The following is a 16,842-nucleotide window of genomic DNA, read 5'->3' on the forward strand; positions in this document are numbered from 1 at the left end:
CACGGATTTGGGGAGGGGGCGACATCGGGACCCAACCCCCCCCAAAAAAAAATTGTCACCACACCCCAAAATGTCACATCTCGGGGGAGGGGGGGAGGGCTGCAGGAGGCACCGCGAGGAGGAGGAGGAGGAGGAGGATGGGGAGGAAGAGGAGGAGGAGGAGGAGGTGAGGGTGTGACTGAAACTCCTGCCCGGTCACATGGGGAAGCCGCGACAGGAACCGGAGCCGAGCGCGGCTGCAGCACCGGAGGTACCGGGGGTGGCCGTGGGGGGGGGGGGACGAACCCCAAAAAGTCCCAAAAAATCCCCCCAAAAATCCCCAAAAAATCCCCCAAAAATCTGCAGCATCCTCGGGGGGGGGGGGGAGGTGGAAGAGTGGACGGGGGTGACACCCCAAAAAATTTTGTCACCTCCCCCCCCCCCCCCGGCAGGATGTGGGGCACCCCCCCCCCCTCCTCTCCTCTCCCCTCCCCCCCTCCTCCTCCGTTTTTGGGGCGCTGGTGACAAATTGGAGAGTGGAGGTGACAAAAAGAGCGGGTGTCACCTCGGGGGTGGCACGGAGGGGGGGGGGGGTCTCGGTGTCACCCCCAGGGTGACAATGGGGGGGTCGGGGGTGTCCCCAAAGTGCGGGAGGAGGGAGGGGGGGGGAGGGGAAGCGCGGTTGGGGAGCGACGGAAACGCCTCCGGTGCCGCCTGAGCCCCGGGCGTGGGGGTGGCGGGGCACCTGTCCCGGTGTCACCGGGGCACCTGTCACCCTCTCCTGTCCCCCTGTCCCCCTCTCCTGTCCCCCTGTCCTGTCCCTCTGTCACTTTGTCCCCCTGTCCCTCTGTCCCCGGCACCCCCTGACCGGGCAGGACAACTCAAAAAAAAAATAAAATAAAATAAAATAAAATTGGGACCCCCCCCCTGAGTGGACACCCCCAAAATTTGGGACCCCTCACAAACCGGGACCCTGCAAGGTGGGGGTGTCAGGTTGGGGGTGACTCCCCCCCACCCCAAAATTCAACCCCCAAAACGACTCCCCCACCCCAAATCCCCAAATCCATCCCTGGACCTCCCCAAATTCAACTCCCCCCACCCCAAAATCCCCAAATCCAACCCTGGACCTCCCCCAAATTATTCCCCCCACCCCAAAACCCCCAACCCCACCCCATGAACCCCCCCAAATTCAAATCCCCCCACCCCAAAATCCCCAAATCCATCCCTGAAACCCCCAAAATGCCTCCCCCCACCCCAAAACCCCCCCAAAATCAACTCCCCCCATCCCATGGACCCCAAATCCACCCCCTAAACCCCCAAATTCCAATCCCCCCACCCCAAAATCCCCAAATCCATCCCTGAAACCCCCAAATTCAAATCCCCCCACCCCAAAACCCCCAAATCCATCCCTGGACCTCCCCCAAATTATTCCCCCCACCCCAAAACCCCCAACCCCACCCCATGAACCCCCCCAAATTCAAATCCCCCCACCCCAAAATCCCCAAATCCATCCCTGAAACCCCCAAAATGCCTCCCCCCACCCCAAAACCCCCCCAAAATCAACTCCCCCCATCCCATGGACCCCAAATCCACCCCCTAAACCCCCAAATTCCAATCCCCCCACCCCAAAATCCCCAAATCCATCCCTGAAACCCCCAAATTCAAATCCCCCCACCCCAAAACCCCCAAATCCACCCCGAAATCCATCCCTGGACCCCCCAGAATTATTCCCCCCACCCCAAAATCCCCAAACCCACCCCCTGGACCCCCCCAAAATCTCACTCCCCCCATCCCACCGACCCCAAATCCATCCCTGGACCCCCCAAACTCAACTCCCCCCACCCCAAAATCCCCAAACCCACCCCCTGGACCCCCCCAAAATCTCACTCCCCCCATCCCACCGACCCCAAATCCATCCCTGGACCCCCCAAATTCAACTCCCCCCACCCCAAAACCCCCCAAAATCTCACTCCCCCATCCCCCTCCTCCCTTACAGATGGAATCAGAAACCCCCCCGGCCACCCCCGACCCCCCGGCCCTATTGAAAACCTACAAATGGCGCACCCCAACGCAGGGGGACCCCGAAAAAACCGGGGGGTCCCCTGGGAGCCGGCGCTGGGCGAGGCTGCAGGGCTGGAAACGCTCGTACAGCCACCCCGACACCGAGGGCGACAGAGGTGGCGACAGAGGTGGCGACAGGAATGTCCCCAAGGCCAGCGCGAGGCGGTCGCTGTTCCAGAGGGCGTTTTCCGCCCCTTCCAAGGCACCCAAGGGTGCTGGGGACACGAAGGGACACGAGGGGACACGCGGGGACACGAGGGGACACGAGGGGACGAGGCCACCCCTGCAGCGGTACCTGCGCTGGAGGAGGGGACACGGTGACAGCGGGGCCAGGGCGGAGCTGGGGGGACACGAGGGGACAGGTGAGGGGATTTGGGGGGGGGGGGGTGGTTGTTGTGGGGGGTGGATTTGGGGGGATTTTGGGGTGTAGGGGTGGATTTTGGGGTGTGGGGTGATGGATTTTGGGGTATTTGGGGGTTTTGGGGTGTGGGGTGGTGGATTTTGGGGGGATTTGGGGTATTTTGAGGTGTGGGGTGATGGATTTGGGGGGATCTGGGGGGATTTGGGGGTGTGGGATCGTGAATTTTGGGGGGGTTGTGGGGTGTGGGGGTGGATTTTGGGGTGTGGGATGGTGAATTTTGGGGGATTTGGGGGTTTTGGGGTGTGGGGTGATGAATTTTGGGGGATTTTGGGGTGTGGGGGTGAATTTTGGGGTGTGGGGTGGTGGATTTTGGGGGATTTGGGGGGATCTGGGGGGATTTGGGGGTGTGGGATCGTGAATTTTGGGGGGGTTGTGGGGTGTGGAGGTGGATTTTGGGGTGTGGGGTGGTGAATTTTGGGGGATTTGGGGTGTGGGGGTGGATTTTGGGGGATTTGGGGTGTGGGGTGGTGAATCTTGGGGTGTGGGGTGATGGATTTGGGGGGATTTGGGGGTTTTGGGGTGTGGGTTGGTGGATTTTGGGGGATTTTGGGGTGTGGGGGTGAATTTTGGGGTGTGGGGTGGTGAATTTTGGGGGATTTGGGGTGTGGGGGTGGATTTTGGGGTGATTATGGGTGGAATTGGATTTTGGGGTATTTGGGGGTGTGGGATGGTGAATTTTGGGGTGGTCATGGGGTGGGGGAGTGGATTTTGGGGTATGGGGGGTGGATTTTGGGCGATTTTGGGGTGTGGGGGATGAATTTTGGGGGATTTTGGGGTGGAATTGATGGATTTGGGGGTGTGGGGGGTGATGGATTTTAGGGTGGGCGGGGGAATTTTGGGGTGGAGGGGGGTGACAAATTTTGGGGTGATTTTGGTTTGGAGAATTTTTGAATTTTGGGGTGATGATGATGATGATGATGATGATGATGATGATGGGAGGTGACAAATTTTGGGGGGTGGGCGGTGCTGACCTGGCACATCCCCCCCCCCCCCAATGTCCCCTCCCTGTCCCCTCCCTGTCCCGGCCAAACCGGCTCGGGGCCACCCACGGACTTGTCCCCACGCCTGGCGTGTCACTGTCACCTGCCGCGACATTGCCACCTGTCCCTGGTGTCACCTCCATTGTCACCTGTCCCTTGGTGTCACCTCCCTCATGGTGGCACCTCCATTGTCACCTGTCCCTTTTTGTCACCTCAAACCTGGTGGCACCTTCATGGTCACCTGCCCCTCGGTGTCACCTCCATTGTCACCTGTCCCCTGGTGTCACCTCAAACCTGGTGGCACCTCCATTGCCACCTGTCCCTTGGTGTCACCTCCACTGTCACCTGTCCCTGGTGGCACTTCCATTGTCACCTGTCCCTCGGTGTCACCACAGTCACCTGGTGTCACCTCCATTGTCACCTGTCCCTTTTTGTCACCTCAAACCTGGTGGCACCTTCATGGTCACCTGTCCCTGGTGGCACCTTCCTTGTCACCTGTCCCTTGGTGTCACCACACTCAGGGTGTCACCTCCGTTGTCACCTGTCCCCTGGTGTCACCTCCGTTGTCACCTGTCCCCTGGTGTCACCTCCATTGTCACCTGTCCCTTGGTGTCACCTCCCTCATGGTGGCATCTCCATTGTCACCTGTCCCTCGGTGGCATCTCCATTGTCACCTGTCCCTTGGTGTCACCTCCCTCATGGTGGCATCTCCATTGTCACCTGTCCCTCGGTGGCATCTCCATTGTCACCTGTCCCTCGGTGTCACCTCCCTCATGGTGTCACCTCCATTGTCACCTGTCCCTGGTGGCACCTCCATTGTCACCTGTCCCCCGGTGTCACCACAGTCATGGTGTCACCTCCATTGTCACCTGTCCCTTGGTGTCACTTCACCCATGGTGGCACCTCCATTGTCACCTGTCCCCCGGTGTCACCTCCATTGTCACCCCTCCCCTTTCCTGTCACCCCTGGTGTCACGGCCACCCCGCTGTGGGTGACAGCGACACCGTGGCCACCCACCCCTTGCCGTGTCCCCTCAGTGCCACCCTCGGGGCCCCCCGCGGTGCCACCCGATGTCACCGTGTGGGACGTGTCGCTGTTCTCGCTGCTGGACGGGCACCTGGTGCCGCTGGGCAGGGACGAGGAGGTGAGCGGGGACATCGGCACTGTCCCCAAGGGGGCGGGGTGGCACCTCCTGATGTCCCCTGGTGTCCCCTCGCTGTCCCCTCGCTGTCCCCTCGCTGTCCCCTCGCTGTCCCCTCATTGTCCCCTCGCTGTCCCCTCGCTGTCCCCTCATTGTCCCCTGGTGTCCCCTCGCTGTCCCCTCGCTGTCCCCTCGCTGTCCCCTCGCTGTCCCCTCATTGTCCCCTCGCTGTCCCCTCATTGTCCCCTGGTGTCCCCTCGCTGTCCCCAGGGCCCGTGGCCCAGCAGGGCCCGTGCTGGCAGTGCCACCTCCGAGGCCACCAACCCGTGCCAGGGGGGCAGGAGGGACCCGGGTGAGGACACGGGGGGTGACACACGGGGGGGTGGCGGACTGGGAGGGGACTGGGATGTACTGGGAGGTATTTAGGGGATACTGGGGGGTACTGGGGTGGGTACTGGGGGGGTACTGGGAGATACTGGGAGGGTAATGGGAGGTATTTGGGGAATACTGGGAGGGACTGGGATGGACTGGAAGGGGACTGGGATGGACTGGGGGGGACTGGGATGGGCTGGGAGGGAACTGGGATGGAACTGGGATGGGACTGGGAGGGACTGGGAGGTATTTGAGGACGTACTGGGAGGGAACTGGGATGGACTGGGAGGGAACTGGGAGGGAACTGGGATGTACTGGGAGTTACTGGGATGAACTGGGAGCGCCGACCCCTCCCCCAGACCAGGGGGGTCACGAGGAGCCCCGAAATGGAGACAGCGCCGAGCCCCCAGTGCAGCAACGTCAAGGTGGGACAGCCCCGTCCGTGTCACCTGTGTGTCACCTGTGTGTCACCTGTGTCACCTGTGTGTCACCTGTGTGTCACCTGTCACACCTGTGTGTCACCTGTGTCACCTGTGTGTCACTGTCACACCTGTGTGTCACCTGTGTGTCACCTGTGTGTCACCTGTGTGTCACCTGTCACACCTGTGTCCCCTGTCCCCAATGTCCCTGTCCCTGTCCCCAGGGGTTGCTGTGGAAGAGGCTCCTCCGGGACAGGAAAAGTCGAGGTGGCACCAAAAGTGACGCAACGGTGGCGGCCCCCGAGGGTGACAGGTAGGGGACAACCGGGGGGAGGGGTGGCAGTGACACTGCTGTCCCCACTGGGGGTCCTGGTGACACTGCTGTCCCCATTTTAGGGCTCCTGTCCCCATTTCTGGGGTCCTGGTGACATTCCTGTCCCCATTTTCGGGCTCCTGTCCCCATTTTTTGGGTCCTGTCCCCATTTTCGGGCTCCTGTCCCCATTTTCGGGCTCCTGTCCCCATTTTCGGGCTCCTGTCCCCTCAGGGTCCCCAGTCGCAGCGGTTCCCACGAGTCCCTGGTGCCACCACCCGAACTGGACCTGACAGGTGACAATGTCACCGTGCGGCCCGTGCACGGCAGCGTGGTGGGGGAAAGGTTCTGCTTCCAGGTATGGGGCTGGGGGGGCTTGGGGGGCACCCAGGGACCCCAAAAATGACACCCAAACCCCAAAAATGGCACCCAGATCATCCTGGAGGGGCACCCAGAGCACCCCAGGAACCCTAAAAGGGAACCCAGGAACCCTAAAAGGGAATCCAGGTATCCCAAAGGGGCACCCAGACCCCAAAAATAGCACCCCAGAAACCCCAAAGGGGAACCCAGGGAACCCAAAAGGGCACCCAGGGAACCCAAAGGGACACCCAGAGCCCAAAAATAGCACCAAGAACCCAAAAAAAGGCACCCAGATCATCCTGGAGGGGCACCCAGAGCACCCTAGGAACCCTGAAAGGGCACCCAGGAACCCTAAAGGGGCACCCAGACCCTAAAAATGGCACCCCAGACCCCATAAAAGGGCACCCAGATCATCCTGGAGCAGCACCCAGAGCACCCAGGGACCCCAAAGGGGCACCCAGGGACCCCAAAAAGGGCACCCAGACCCCAAAAATGGCACCCAGATCATCCTAAAGGGGCACCCAGAGCACACCAGGAACCCCAAAGGGGCACCCAGACCCTAAAAATGGCACCCAGACCCCATAAAATGGCACCCAGATCATCCTGAAGAAGCCCCTAGAGCACCCCAGGAACCCTAAAGGGGCACCCAGGGACCCCAAAGGGGCACCCAGGGACCCCAAAAAGGGCACCCAGATCATCCTGAAGAAGCCCCTAGAGCACCCCAGGAACCCTAAAGGGGCACCCAGAGCCCAAAAAGGGCACCCAGACCCCCTCGCTGTCCCCTCGCTGTCCCCTCACTGTCCCCTCAGTGTCCCCTCGGTGTCCCCCGGTGTCCCCTCAGTGTCCCCCGGTGTCCCCTCAGTGTCCCCCGGTGTCCCCTCAGGTGATCACCCCCCAGGGCAGCCGCTCCTTCGGCTGCTCCTCCCTGGCCGAGCGCGACCGCTGGATCGAGGAGCTGCGCCGGACAGCGCAGCCCAACAAGGTGGGACCCTGGGGACACCTTGGGGACACCTTGGGGACACCTTGGGGACACCTTGGGGACATCCTGCCACCCCCAGCACCTGCTGTCCTTGGGGAAACTGAGGCACGGAGCATCCTCAGTGTCCCCCCCCACCCCCGTGTCCCTTCCTGGCCCTGTGGCCGTTCTTGTCCCCGAGGTGTCCCTGAGGTGTCCCTGAGGTGTCCCCGAGGTGTCCTCTTGTCCCCATGGCCCCCACCCACATCTCCCTTGTCCCCCTTGTACCCTTTGTCCCCCTTGTACCCTTTGTCCCTTTTGTCTCCTTGTCACTTTGTTCCCATTGTCCCCTTTATTCCCATTATCCCCATATCCCCATTGTCCCCTTTGCCCACATTGTCCCCATGTCCACATTGTCCCCTTTGTCCCCACTGTCCCCCTTGACCCCATTTTCCCCATTATTCCCATTTTCCCCATGTCCCCATTGTCCCTTCATCCCCATTGTCCCCAAGTCCCCATGTCCCCATTATTCCCATTGTCCCCATTGTCCCCATTGTCCCCACTGTCCCCATTGTCCCCCTTGTCCCTTCATCCCCATTGTCCCCATGTCCCCATTATTCCCATTGCCCCCATTGCCCCCATTGTCCCCTTTGTCCCCACTATCCCCATTGTCCCCTTTATCCTCTTTGTCCCCATTATTCCCAATGTCCCCACTGTCCCCACTGTCCCCACTGCCCCCATTGCCCCCATTGTCCCCATTGTCCCCAACCTCACCAGGACAACTGCGAGCGCCTGGAGCTGGCTCTGACCCTTTGGGTCTACGAGGGTCGGGACCTCCCCCCTCGCCGCCGCCTCCGCTGCCACCTCCAGCTGGACGGCGCCATCTTCGCCCGCACCACGGCCAAACCGTCCGGCGCCGACGGCCAACTCTTCTGGGGAGAACTCTTCCAGTTGGCCGCGCTCCCCCCGGCGCACGCCCTCACCGTCGCCCTGTGCCGCGACGACCACCCCGGGCAGCCGGTGGCCACCGTCACCATCCCGTTGGCCGAGCTGGCGGCGTCTCGGCAGCCCCTGGAGCGTTGGTACCCTCTGAGCGGCGCCGGCGGCGGCGAGCGGGCGCCGGCGGTTCGGCTGCGCGGGCGGTACCGCGAGGTTCGGGTGTTGCCCATCGTGCGGTACAAGGAGTTGGCAGAGTTCATCACCTTCCACTACCGGGAGCTGTGCGGCCGCCTGGAGCCGGCCATCGCCGTGCGGCACAAGGAGGAGCTGGCCGGAGCTTTGGTGCGCGTGCTGCAGAGCACCGGCAAGGCCAAGGTAGGGCGCGGTTGGATGGGTTGGGTTGGGATGAGTTGAGTTGGGTTGGGATGAGTTGGGATGAGTTGGGTTGGATATGTTGGGTTGGGTTGAGTTGGGTTGAGATGGATGTGTTGGGTTCAGTTCAGATGGGTTGGATGAGTTGGGTTGGGTTAGGTTGGGTTGAGTTGGGTTGAGTTGGGTTGGGTTAGGTTGGGTTGGGTTAGGTTGGGTTGGGTTGAGTTGGGTTAGGTTGGGATGGGTTGGATTTGGTTGGGTGAGTTGCATTAGGTTGGGTTGGATGAGTTGCATTGGGTTAGGTTAGGTTGGGTTGGGTTGGGTTGGGTTGGATGTGTTGGGTTTGGTTGAGTTGGGTTGAGTTGTGTTGTGTAGGGTTGTGTTGAGTTGGATGTGTTGGGTTGTGTTGGGTTAGGTTGGGTTGAGTTGGGTTGAGTTGTGTTGGGTTGTGTTGAGTTGGATGTGTTGGGTTCGGTTGAGTTGTGTTGAGTTGTGTTGACATGGATGAGTTGAGACAGCACCGTAGACGACTCCGGAGCGCTCCGGGAGCCCCCACGGTGCTGACCCGATCATTTGGGCATCGCGGGTGCCACCGAGCCCTTTGATGTCACGAGTGCCACCAAACCCTGCCGCTGTCCCCGCAGTCGTTCCTGATCGACCTGGGCGTGGCCGAGCTCGACCGCTTTGACGAGCGCGAGGCGCTGATCTTCCGCGAGAACACCTTGGCCACCAAGGCCATCGACGAGTACATGAAGCTGGTGGGGGCCAAGTACCTGCAGGACACGCTGGGTACGGGGAGGGGACATTGGGGACATCGCGGGGGGTGGCAGGGGGCGGGGACCGGGGGTGGCAGCGGGGGGGGGGGGACGCTCCTGACCATCCATGGGGACGTGGTGTGGGTTCCTTGTCCTTGTCACCTCTCTGTCCCCTCGTGGGTTGTGGGACACCCCTGACCACCCATGGGGACCTGATGTGGGTTCCTCTGGGCCATCCCTGTCCTTGTCACCTCTCTGTCCCCTCACGGGCTGTCCCCTGTCCCCAGGGGATGTGGTGGTGGCCTCTTGGTCCCCTCATGGGTTGTGGGACACCCCTGACCACCCATGTGGACGTGGTGACACCTCTGTCCCCTGTCCCCATGGGAGATGGGGGTGACCCCTCTGTCCCCATGGGAGGTGGGGGTGACACCTCTGTCCCCATGGGAGATGGGGGTGACACCTCTGTCCCCTGTCCCCTGTCCCCAGGGGAGGTGGTGGTGACCCCTCTGTCCCCATGGGACATGGTGGTGACCCCTCTGTCCCCTGTCCCCAGGGGAGGTGGTGGCCCAGCTCTGCAGCTCCGAGCAGAGCTCCGAGGTGGATCCCGGTCGCTGCTCGGCTCTGGAACTTTCCGAGCACCGGCAGCACCTGCGCCAGGTGTGCGAGGAGACGCTGCGGCGCATCACCGACGGCTCCGAGTGAGGGACAGAGCAGGGGACACCGGGGTGGCACCGGGGTGGCACCGGGGTGGCACCGGGGACGGGAGGAGCTGGGAGAAGCCTGGACACAGGGGTGGCACCAGGGGTGGGGTTGGGGACGGTCACCGGCCTGGGGTGGGCGCCAGGATGGAGCTGGGGACAAATTTGGGGACAGGAATGGGGGACAGGGACGGGGATGGACACCAGGATGAGCCCGGGGACAAGTTTGGGGACAAATCTGGGGACAGGGATGGACACCAGGATGGACACCAAGGACAAATTTGGGGACAAGTTTGGGGACAAGGATGGGGATGGACACCAGGATGGACCCAAGGACAAGTTTGGGGACAGGAATGCGGGACAGGGATACGGGGCTGGACATCAAGAAGGACTTGGGGACAAATTTGGGGACAGGAATGAGGATGGACATCAGGATGGACTCAATTTGGGGACAGGAATGGGGGACAGGGATGGGGATGAACACCAAGACCAAATCTGGTGACAGAATCACCACCAAACCCCAACCGCGGTGCCGCCGTCACCCCCGCGGTGTCACCCCCGTGGTGTCACCCCCGCGGTGTCACCCCCGCGGTGTCACCGCCGCGTCCCCGCTCCCCCAGCACGGTGTCGTTGGCCAGGTCGTTCCCGGCGGAGCTGGGCGAGGTGTTCGCGGCGTGGGGCCGCGAGTGCGCGGCGCGGGGCAAGGCGGCCATCGGGCAACGCTTGGTGTCGGCCTCGCTCTTCCTGCGCTTCCTGTGCCCGGCCATCATGTCCCCAAGCCTCTTCGGCCTCGTCCAGGAGTACCCGGCCGAGGCCACCGCCCGCACCCTCACCTTGGTGGCCAAAGTCATCCAGAATTTGGCCAACTTCACCACGTAGGTGGCCACGGGGCTGGGGTGGGGATGTGGGGCGGTGGAGAGTCGTGGGGTGTTTGGGTTGTCCCCAATTTTGGGTTGTCCCCAATTTTGGGTTGTCCCCAGTTTTGGGATGTCTCCAGTTTTGGGTTCTCTCCAGTTTTGGGTTGTCTCCAAGTTTGGGTTGTCCCCACATTTGGGTTGTCCCCACATTTGGGTTGTCCCCAGTTTTGGGTTGTCCCCAGTTTTGGGTTATCCCCAGGTTTGGGTTGTCCCCAGGTTTGGGTTGTCCCCAACAGGCCATGGCACTGTTGGGTTGGATGGTCCACGCCCCTGAAAGTGGCCTGAGACCATGACAATGACAGTGACCCCTCGACCATCCCAATGCCCCTTGACCATGACAATGACCCCTTGACCATCCCAATGACCCCTTGACCGTGACAATGACCCCTTGACCATCCCAATGACCCCTTGACCATGGCCATGACCCCTTGACTATCCTGGTGACCTCTTGACCATGGCCATGACCCCTGAGCCCAGGTTTGGCGAGAAGGAGCCCTACATGACCTTCATGAACGACTTCCTGGAGCGAAACTGGGCCACCATGACCGAGTTCCTGCAGGCCGTGGCCACGCCGGAGGCCAGCGCCCACATGGCCACCTACGATGGCTACGTGGACCTGGCCCTGGAGCTCGCCACGCTCCACCTGCTGCTCTGTGACATCTTCTCCAGCCTGGACCAGGTGCCACCACCACCCCTCTGTCCCCAAAGCCGAGCTGGCCACTTCCTTCTCCGGCCGTGGCCACCGGGCCACCTCGTCCTTGTCCCTGTAACGTCCCCGTGGTGTCGTGGCAGGTGACCCAGGAGGAGCTGGAGCCGTTGCCCACCATCCTCAGGGCCATCAGGGAGGGGACGCCCGTCCCCGTGTCCGTCAGCCTCAGCTCGGCCACCAGGAGGTACCGAGGGACAGCTGGGGACAGTGGGGACAATGGGGGCAATGGGGCAATGGGGCAATGGGGACAATGGGGACAATGGGGACACATGGGGACATCTGGGACAATGGGGGCAATGGGGACAATGGGGACAATGGGGGCAATGGGGACAATGGGGACAATGGGGACAATGGGGCAATGGGACAATGGGGGCAATGGGGACAGTGGGGACAATGGGGACACATGGGGACAATGGGGACATCTGGGACTAAAGGGGACACCTGGGACTTAGACGGGACACCTGGGGACAATGGGGACACTTCAGACCTGGGGGGGGACATTTGGGGACACCAGGGGGCATCTGAGGACAATGGGTGACAACAAGGATTCCCTTGTCCCTTGTCATTCTGTCCCCTTGTCCCCTTGTCCCCTCGTCCCTTGTCCCCACAGCCCCTCGGAGCCCCCCAAGCCTGGCTTTGTCCCCCCACGAGACCTGGGCAAGCACAGCCCCCTCATCAAGAGCCAATCCCTGACCAGCGTCCGGCGCGTGCGTGGCCACGAGGAGGGGACGGGGACGGGGACAGGGACGGGGACAGGGACAGGGACAGAACTGTCCCCAATCCCGGTGCCGGTGCCGGTACCGAGCCGGCACCGCCGCCATGTCCAGCGCACCCAGAGCGTCCCGGCACAGGGCAAAGCCCCCCGGTGTCCCCCCAAACCCGCCACGGCCACGCCCTCGGCCCAGGGGACACCCCAGGGTGACACGGGGACGTCACCCGTGCCCGCCGGTGGCGCGGTGAGTGCTGGTGGCCACTGGGGTGGGGACAGTGGTGGCCACTGGTGGCCGTAATGGGGTGGGGGGGTTCGAGGGGTGTGGTGGAATTAATGGGGCTAATTAATGGTGACACTAATGGGGGTGTGGTGGCATTAATGGGGCTAATTAATGGGGATGTGGTGACATTAATAGGGATCTGGTGGAATTAATGGGGCTAATTAATGGTGACACTAATGGGGGTGTGGTGCCATTAATGGGGGTCTGGTGGAATTAATGGGGCTAATTAATGGTAACACCATTAATGGGGCTAATTAACGGGGGTGTGATGACATTAATAGGGGTCTGGTGGAATTAATGGGGCTAATTAATGTTGACACTATTAATGGTGACACTAAAGTGGGATGTGGGATGGGGCTAATTAATGGTGACAATTAATGGTGGCATTAATGGACGTTTGGTGGCATTAACGGGTTGTGGTGACATTAATGGGGGTGTGGTGACATTAATGGGGGGTCTGATGGAATTAACGGGGCTAATTAATGTTGACACCATTAATGGTGACACTAATGGGGGTCTGGTGACATTAACGGGTGCCCCAATGACAATAAGGGGACAATAAGGGGACATTACCGGGTGTGGCGATGCCATTAACGGGACATTACCGGGTGTGGCGATGCCATTACCGGGTACCGGGTGACATTAACGGCTGTCGCGATGTCATTACCGGGTACCGGGTGACATTAACGGCTGTCGCGATGTCGCAGCCCCGGGGGAAGCTGCGCTCGTCGGCGTCGCTGCCCCGCAAATCCACGGTGCCGTGGCAGCGCCTGGCCGAGGACTCGGTAGCCCCGGGCGAGCTCTACGCGCTGAGGCCGCTCGAGAAGGTAACGCCGGGGCGAGGAGGGGTGGGGACAGTCCCCGGTGTCCCCCTGGTACCCCTCGGTGTCCTCCCGGTGTCCTCACGATGTCCCCCAGTGTCCTGTCGGTGTCCTCCCGGTGTCCTCCTGGTACCCCCCGGTGTCCCCCGGTGTCTCCCTGGTATCTCTCGGTGTCCTCCGGTGTCCTCACGATGTCCCCGATGTCCCCCAGTGTCCTCTCGGTGTCCCTTGATGTCTCCCGGTGTCCCCCTGGTACCCCCCGGTGTCTCCTGGTGTCCCCCAGTGTCTTCTCGGTGTCCCCCGATGTCTCCCGGTGTCCCCTCGGTGTCCCCTCGGTGTCCCCAACACGGGCGGCTCCTGGAAGAGACAACCGGGGCTGGGTGACAGCTCCCGGTAACCTCGTCCCCATTGTCCCCACCCCCTCGGTGACGCCATCCCGGTGTCCCCAAGTCCCCGGTGTCCCCATCCCGGTGTCCCCAACACGGAGGCGCTGAGGGAGCGCCTGGAGCGGGCGCTGTCCCCAACCCCCGGTACCCCCCGGTACCTCTCCGGTGATGCCATCCCGGTGTCCCCAACCCTCTCGGTGACCCCATCCCGGTGTCCCCAACCTCTCGGTGACCCCATCCCCGTGTCCCCAACCCTCTCGGTGACCCAATCCCGGTGTCCCCAAGTCCCCAGTGACCCAATCCCGGTGTCCCCAACCCCCCGGTGACCCCATCCCGGTGTCCCCAGCACGGAGGAGCTGCGGGAGCGCCTGGAGCGGGCGGCGTCCCCAGCCCCCGGTAACCCCCGGTACCTCTCCGGTGATGCCATCCCGGTGTCCCAAACCCCTCGGTGACGCCATCCCGGTGTCCCCAAGTCCCCGGTGTCCCAATTTCGGTGTCCCCAAGTCCCTGGTGTCCCAATTTCGGTGTCCCCAGCACGGAGGAGCTGCGGGAGCGCCTGGAGCGGGCGCTGTCCCCAACCCCCGGTACCCCCCGGAACCACCCCGGTGACCCCATCCCGGTGTCCCAAACCCTCTCGGTGACCCCATCCCGGTGTCCCCAACCTCTCGGTGACCCCGTCCCGGTGTCCCCAGCACGGGAGGCTCCTGGAGGCGCTGCGGGAGGAGCTGGCGGAGCTGCGGGAGCGCCTGGAGCGGGCGGAGGCGCGGGCGGCGCGGGCAGAGGAGCAGCACCGGGAGCGCCTGGAGCGGCTCCGGGGGCAGCTGGACGAGGGCAACGCCCGAGCCGCCAACCTGGCGGCCAGGTGGGCACGGGGGGCACCCCGGAATTTGGGGGAGAATCCCAAAATTTGGGGGAAGAACCCCGAAATTAAGTGTGATAAATATGGGGTGTCACTGAACACGGGGGATCCAAAACGGGGGATGAGGACAAAAAGACGGTGGTGCCAACCTGGCGGCCAGGTGGGCTCGGGGGCGCCTCGAATTTGGGGTGGGGGGCACCGAAACTGGGGTGGGGACATGGAAATTTGGGGTGGGGGACCCCAAAATTTGGGCTGGGGGGCATCGGAATTGGGGGGGAGCACACCTGGGGTGTCACTAAACAGGGGGACGCAAAAGAAGAGGTGTCCTAAACCAGTTTGGGGGTCCCATTTTGGGGTCCCATTTTGGGGTCCCATTTTGGGGTCCCAGTTTGGGGTCCCAGTTTGGGGTCCCAGTTCGAGGGTCCCATTTTGGGGTCCCATCCCCATCCCCTCCCCCCAGGCTGACGGCGGCCGAGGGGACGCGGAGGAAGGACCTGGAGAGGCTGAAAACCAGTGAGGAGAAAGGCCGGGAACTGGTGAGACTGGGAGGGGACATTGGGGACATTGGGGGGACAGGGGGGACATTGGGGGACATTGGGGACAATGGGAACTTTGGGGGACAGGGGGGACATTGGGGACAGAAGGGATATTGGGGGATTGGGGATGGGGGGACAGAGGGGACATTGAGGACTTTGGGGGACATTGGGGACACAGGGAGGACACTGAGGGGACATTGGGGAGACATTGGGGACATTGGGGGACAGTGGGGACATGGAGGACTTTGGGGGACATTGGGGGCCATTGGGGATACTGAGGGGACATGGAGGGGACACTGAGGGGACATTGAGGACTTTGGGGACATTGGGGACATTGGGGGGATTGGGGACAGAGGGGGGACACAGGGAGGACACTGAAGGGACATTGGGGACACTGAGGGGACATTGGGGACAGAGGGGACATTGAGGACTTTGGGGACAGGGGGGACAGAGGGGACATTGAGGACTTTGGGGACATTGGTGGGATTGGGAACAGAGGGGACAGAGGGGGGACACTGGGTGGCACTGAGGGGACATTGGGGACACTGAGGTGACACAGGAGGTGACACAGGAGGTGACACAGGAGGTGACAGGAGGTGACACACGTGTCCCTGTCCCCGCAGGAGCGGCGCCTCTCGGGCTTGGAGCGGGAGCTGCGCAGGACTCGGGGACATCCCCGAGCTGTCCCCGTGTCCCCAAGGGGCGGCGACGAGGCCGGCGACGACGGCCAGGCCACCAGCGTGTGACACCGGTGTCACCAAATGCCACCAAATGCCACCAGCGTGTGACACCGGTGTCACCGAGATGTCACCGAGGTGTCACCGCAGGAATAAACGGTGTCACGATGTCACTGTCACCAGTGTTGTCACCGAGCTCCGGGGTTGTGCCAGGATTTGGGGACACTTTGGGACATCCCTCGGTGTCCCCTCAATGTCCCCTCAGTATCCCCAATGTTCCCTCGATGTCCCATCAGTGTCCCCTCACTGTCCCCTCACTGTCCCCTCGGTGTCCCCTCGGTGTCCCCTCGGTGTCCCCGGTGCCTCATTTTGGGGGGAGGGTTTTGGGAATTTGGGGACATTTTTTTAGATGTCACCTCGTTTCTTTTGTTTTATTTTACAAAAAAGACCGATTTATTTTGGGGTGCTGGGTTTTTTGGGGTCCCACAGGTGCCCGGGGATGGTGAAAGGATCACCCCAAACCCCTCCAGTGTCACCCAAAATGTCCCCAAATGTCCCCAAAGTCCCGAATTGTCCCCATTAACACCAAGCGCCACAAACGCGATCGCATTTGGGGTCACCCCGGGTTTTTTTTCTTTTTTTGGGATTTTTTCACAAAACCCCGATTTATTTTGGGGTGCCGGGTTTTTTGGGGTCCCACAGGTATCCGAGGATGCTGAAAGTGTCCCCCTAAACCCCTCCAGTGTCACCCCAAATGTCCCCAAAATGTCCCCAAATCCCCATTGACGCCGACACCGAGATTTGATCGCATTTGGGATCTCCCCGCTTTTTTTTTGGATTTTTTTCACAAAACCCCGATTTATTTTGGGGTGCCGGGTTTTTTGGGGTCCCACAGGTACCCGAGGATGCTGAAAGTGTCACCCCAAACCCCGTCCAGGTGTCCCCAAATGTCCCCAAAGTCCCGAATTGTCCCCATTAACACCAAGCGCCACAAATGCGATCGCATTTGGGATCTCCCCGTTTTTTTGGGATTTTTTTCACAAAACCCCGATTTATTTTGGGGTGTTGGGTTTTTTGGGGTGCCACAGGTACCCGAGGATGCTGAAAGTGTCACCCTAAACCCCTCCAGTGTCACCCCAAATGTCCCAAAATGTCCCCCAATCCCCATTGACGCCGACACCG

General features: G+C 61.7%; 1 protein-coding gene across 1 annotated transcript; it reads left to right on the forward strand.

Moving 5' to 3' along the window:
• Positions 1–1,975: 1,975 nt before the first annotated feature.
• On the forward strand, positions 1,976–15,778 carry RASAL3 (RAS protein activator like 3). The gene is made up of 18 exons (XM_088154912.1): positions 1,976–2,402; positions 4,479–4,585; positions 4,853–4,934; positions 5,276–5,379; positions 5,598–5,686; positions 5,919–6,042; positions 6,928–7,026; positions 7,777–8,313; positions 8,955–9,099; positions 9,619–9,763; positions 10,402–10,638; positions 11,158–11,359; positions 11,473–11,573; positions 12,000–12,345; positions 13,089–13,208; positions 14,281–14,450; positions 14,908–14,983; positions 15,607–15,778. Exons 1-18 carry the CDS (start codon positions 1,976–1,978, stop codon positions 15,727–15,729), a joined length of 3,234 nt encoding a protein of 1,077 aa, XP_088011038.1. The 3' UTR covers positions 15,730–15,778.
• Positions 15,779–16,842: the final 1,064 nt, after the last annotated feature.

Source organism: Sturnus vulgaris, chromosome 33 (genome assembly GCF_052056855.1).
Source record: "Sturnus vulgaris isolate bStuVul1 chromosome 33, bStuVul1.hap1, whole genome shotgun sequence".
In the NCBI taxonomy this organism is placed as follows: domain Eukaryota; kingdom Metazoa; phylum Chordata; class Aves; order Passeriformes; family Sturnidae; genus Sturnus; species Sturnus vulgaris.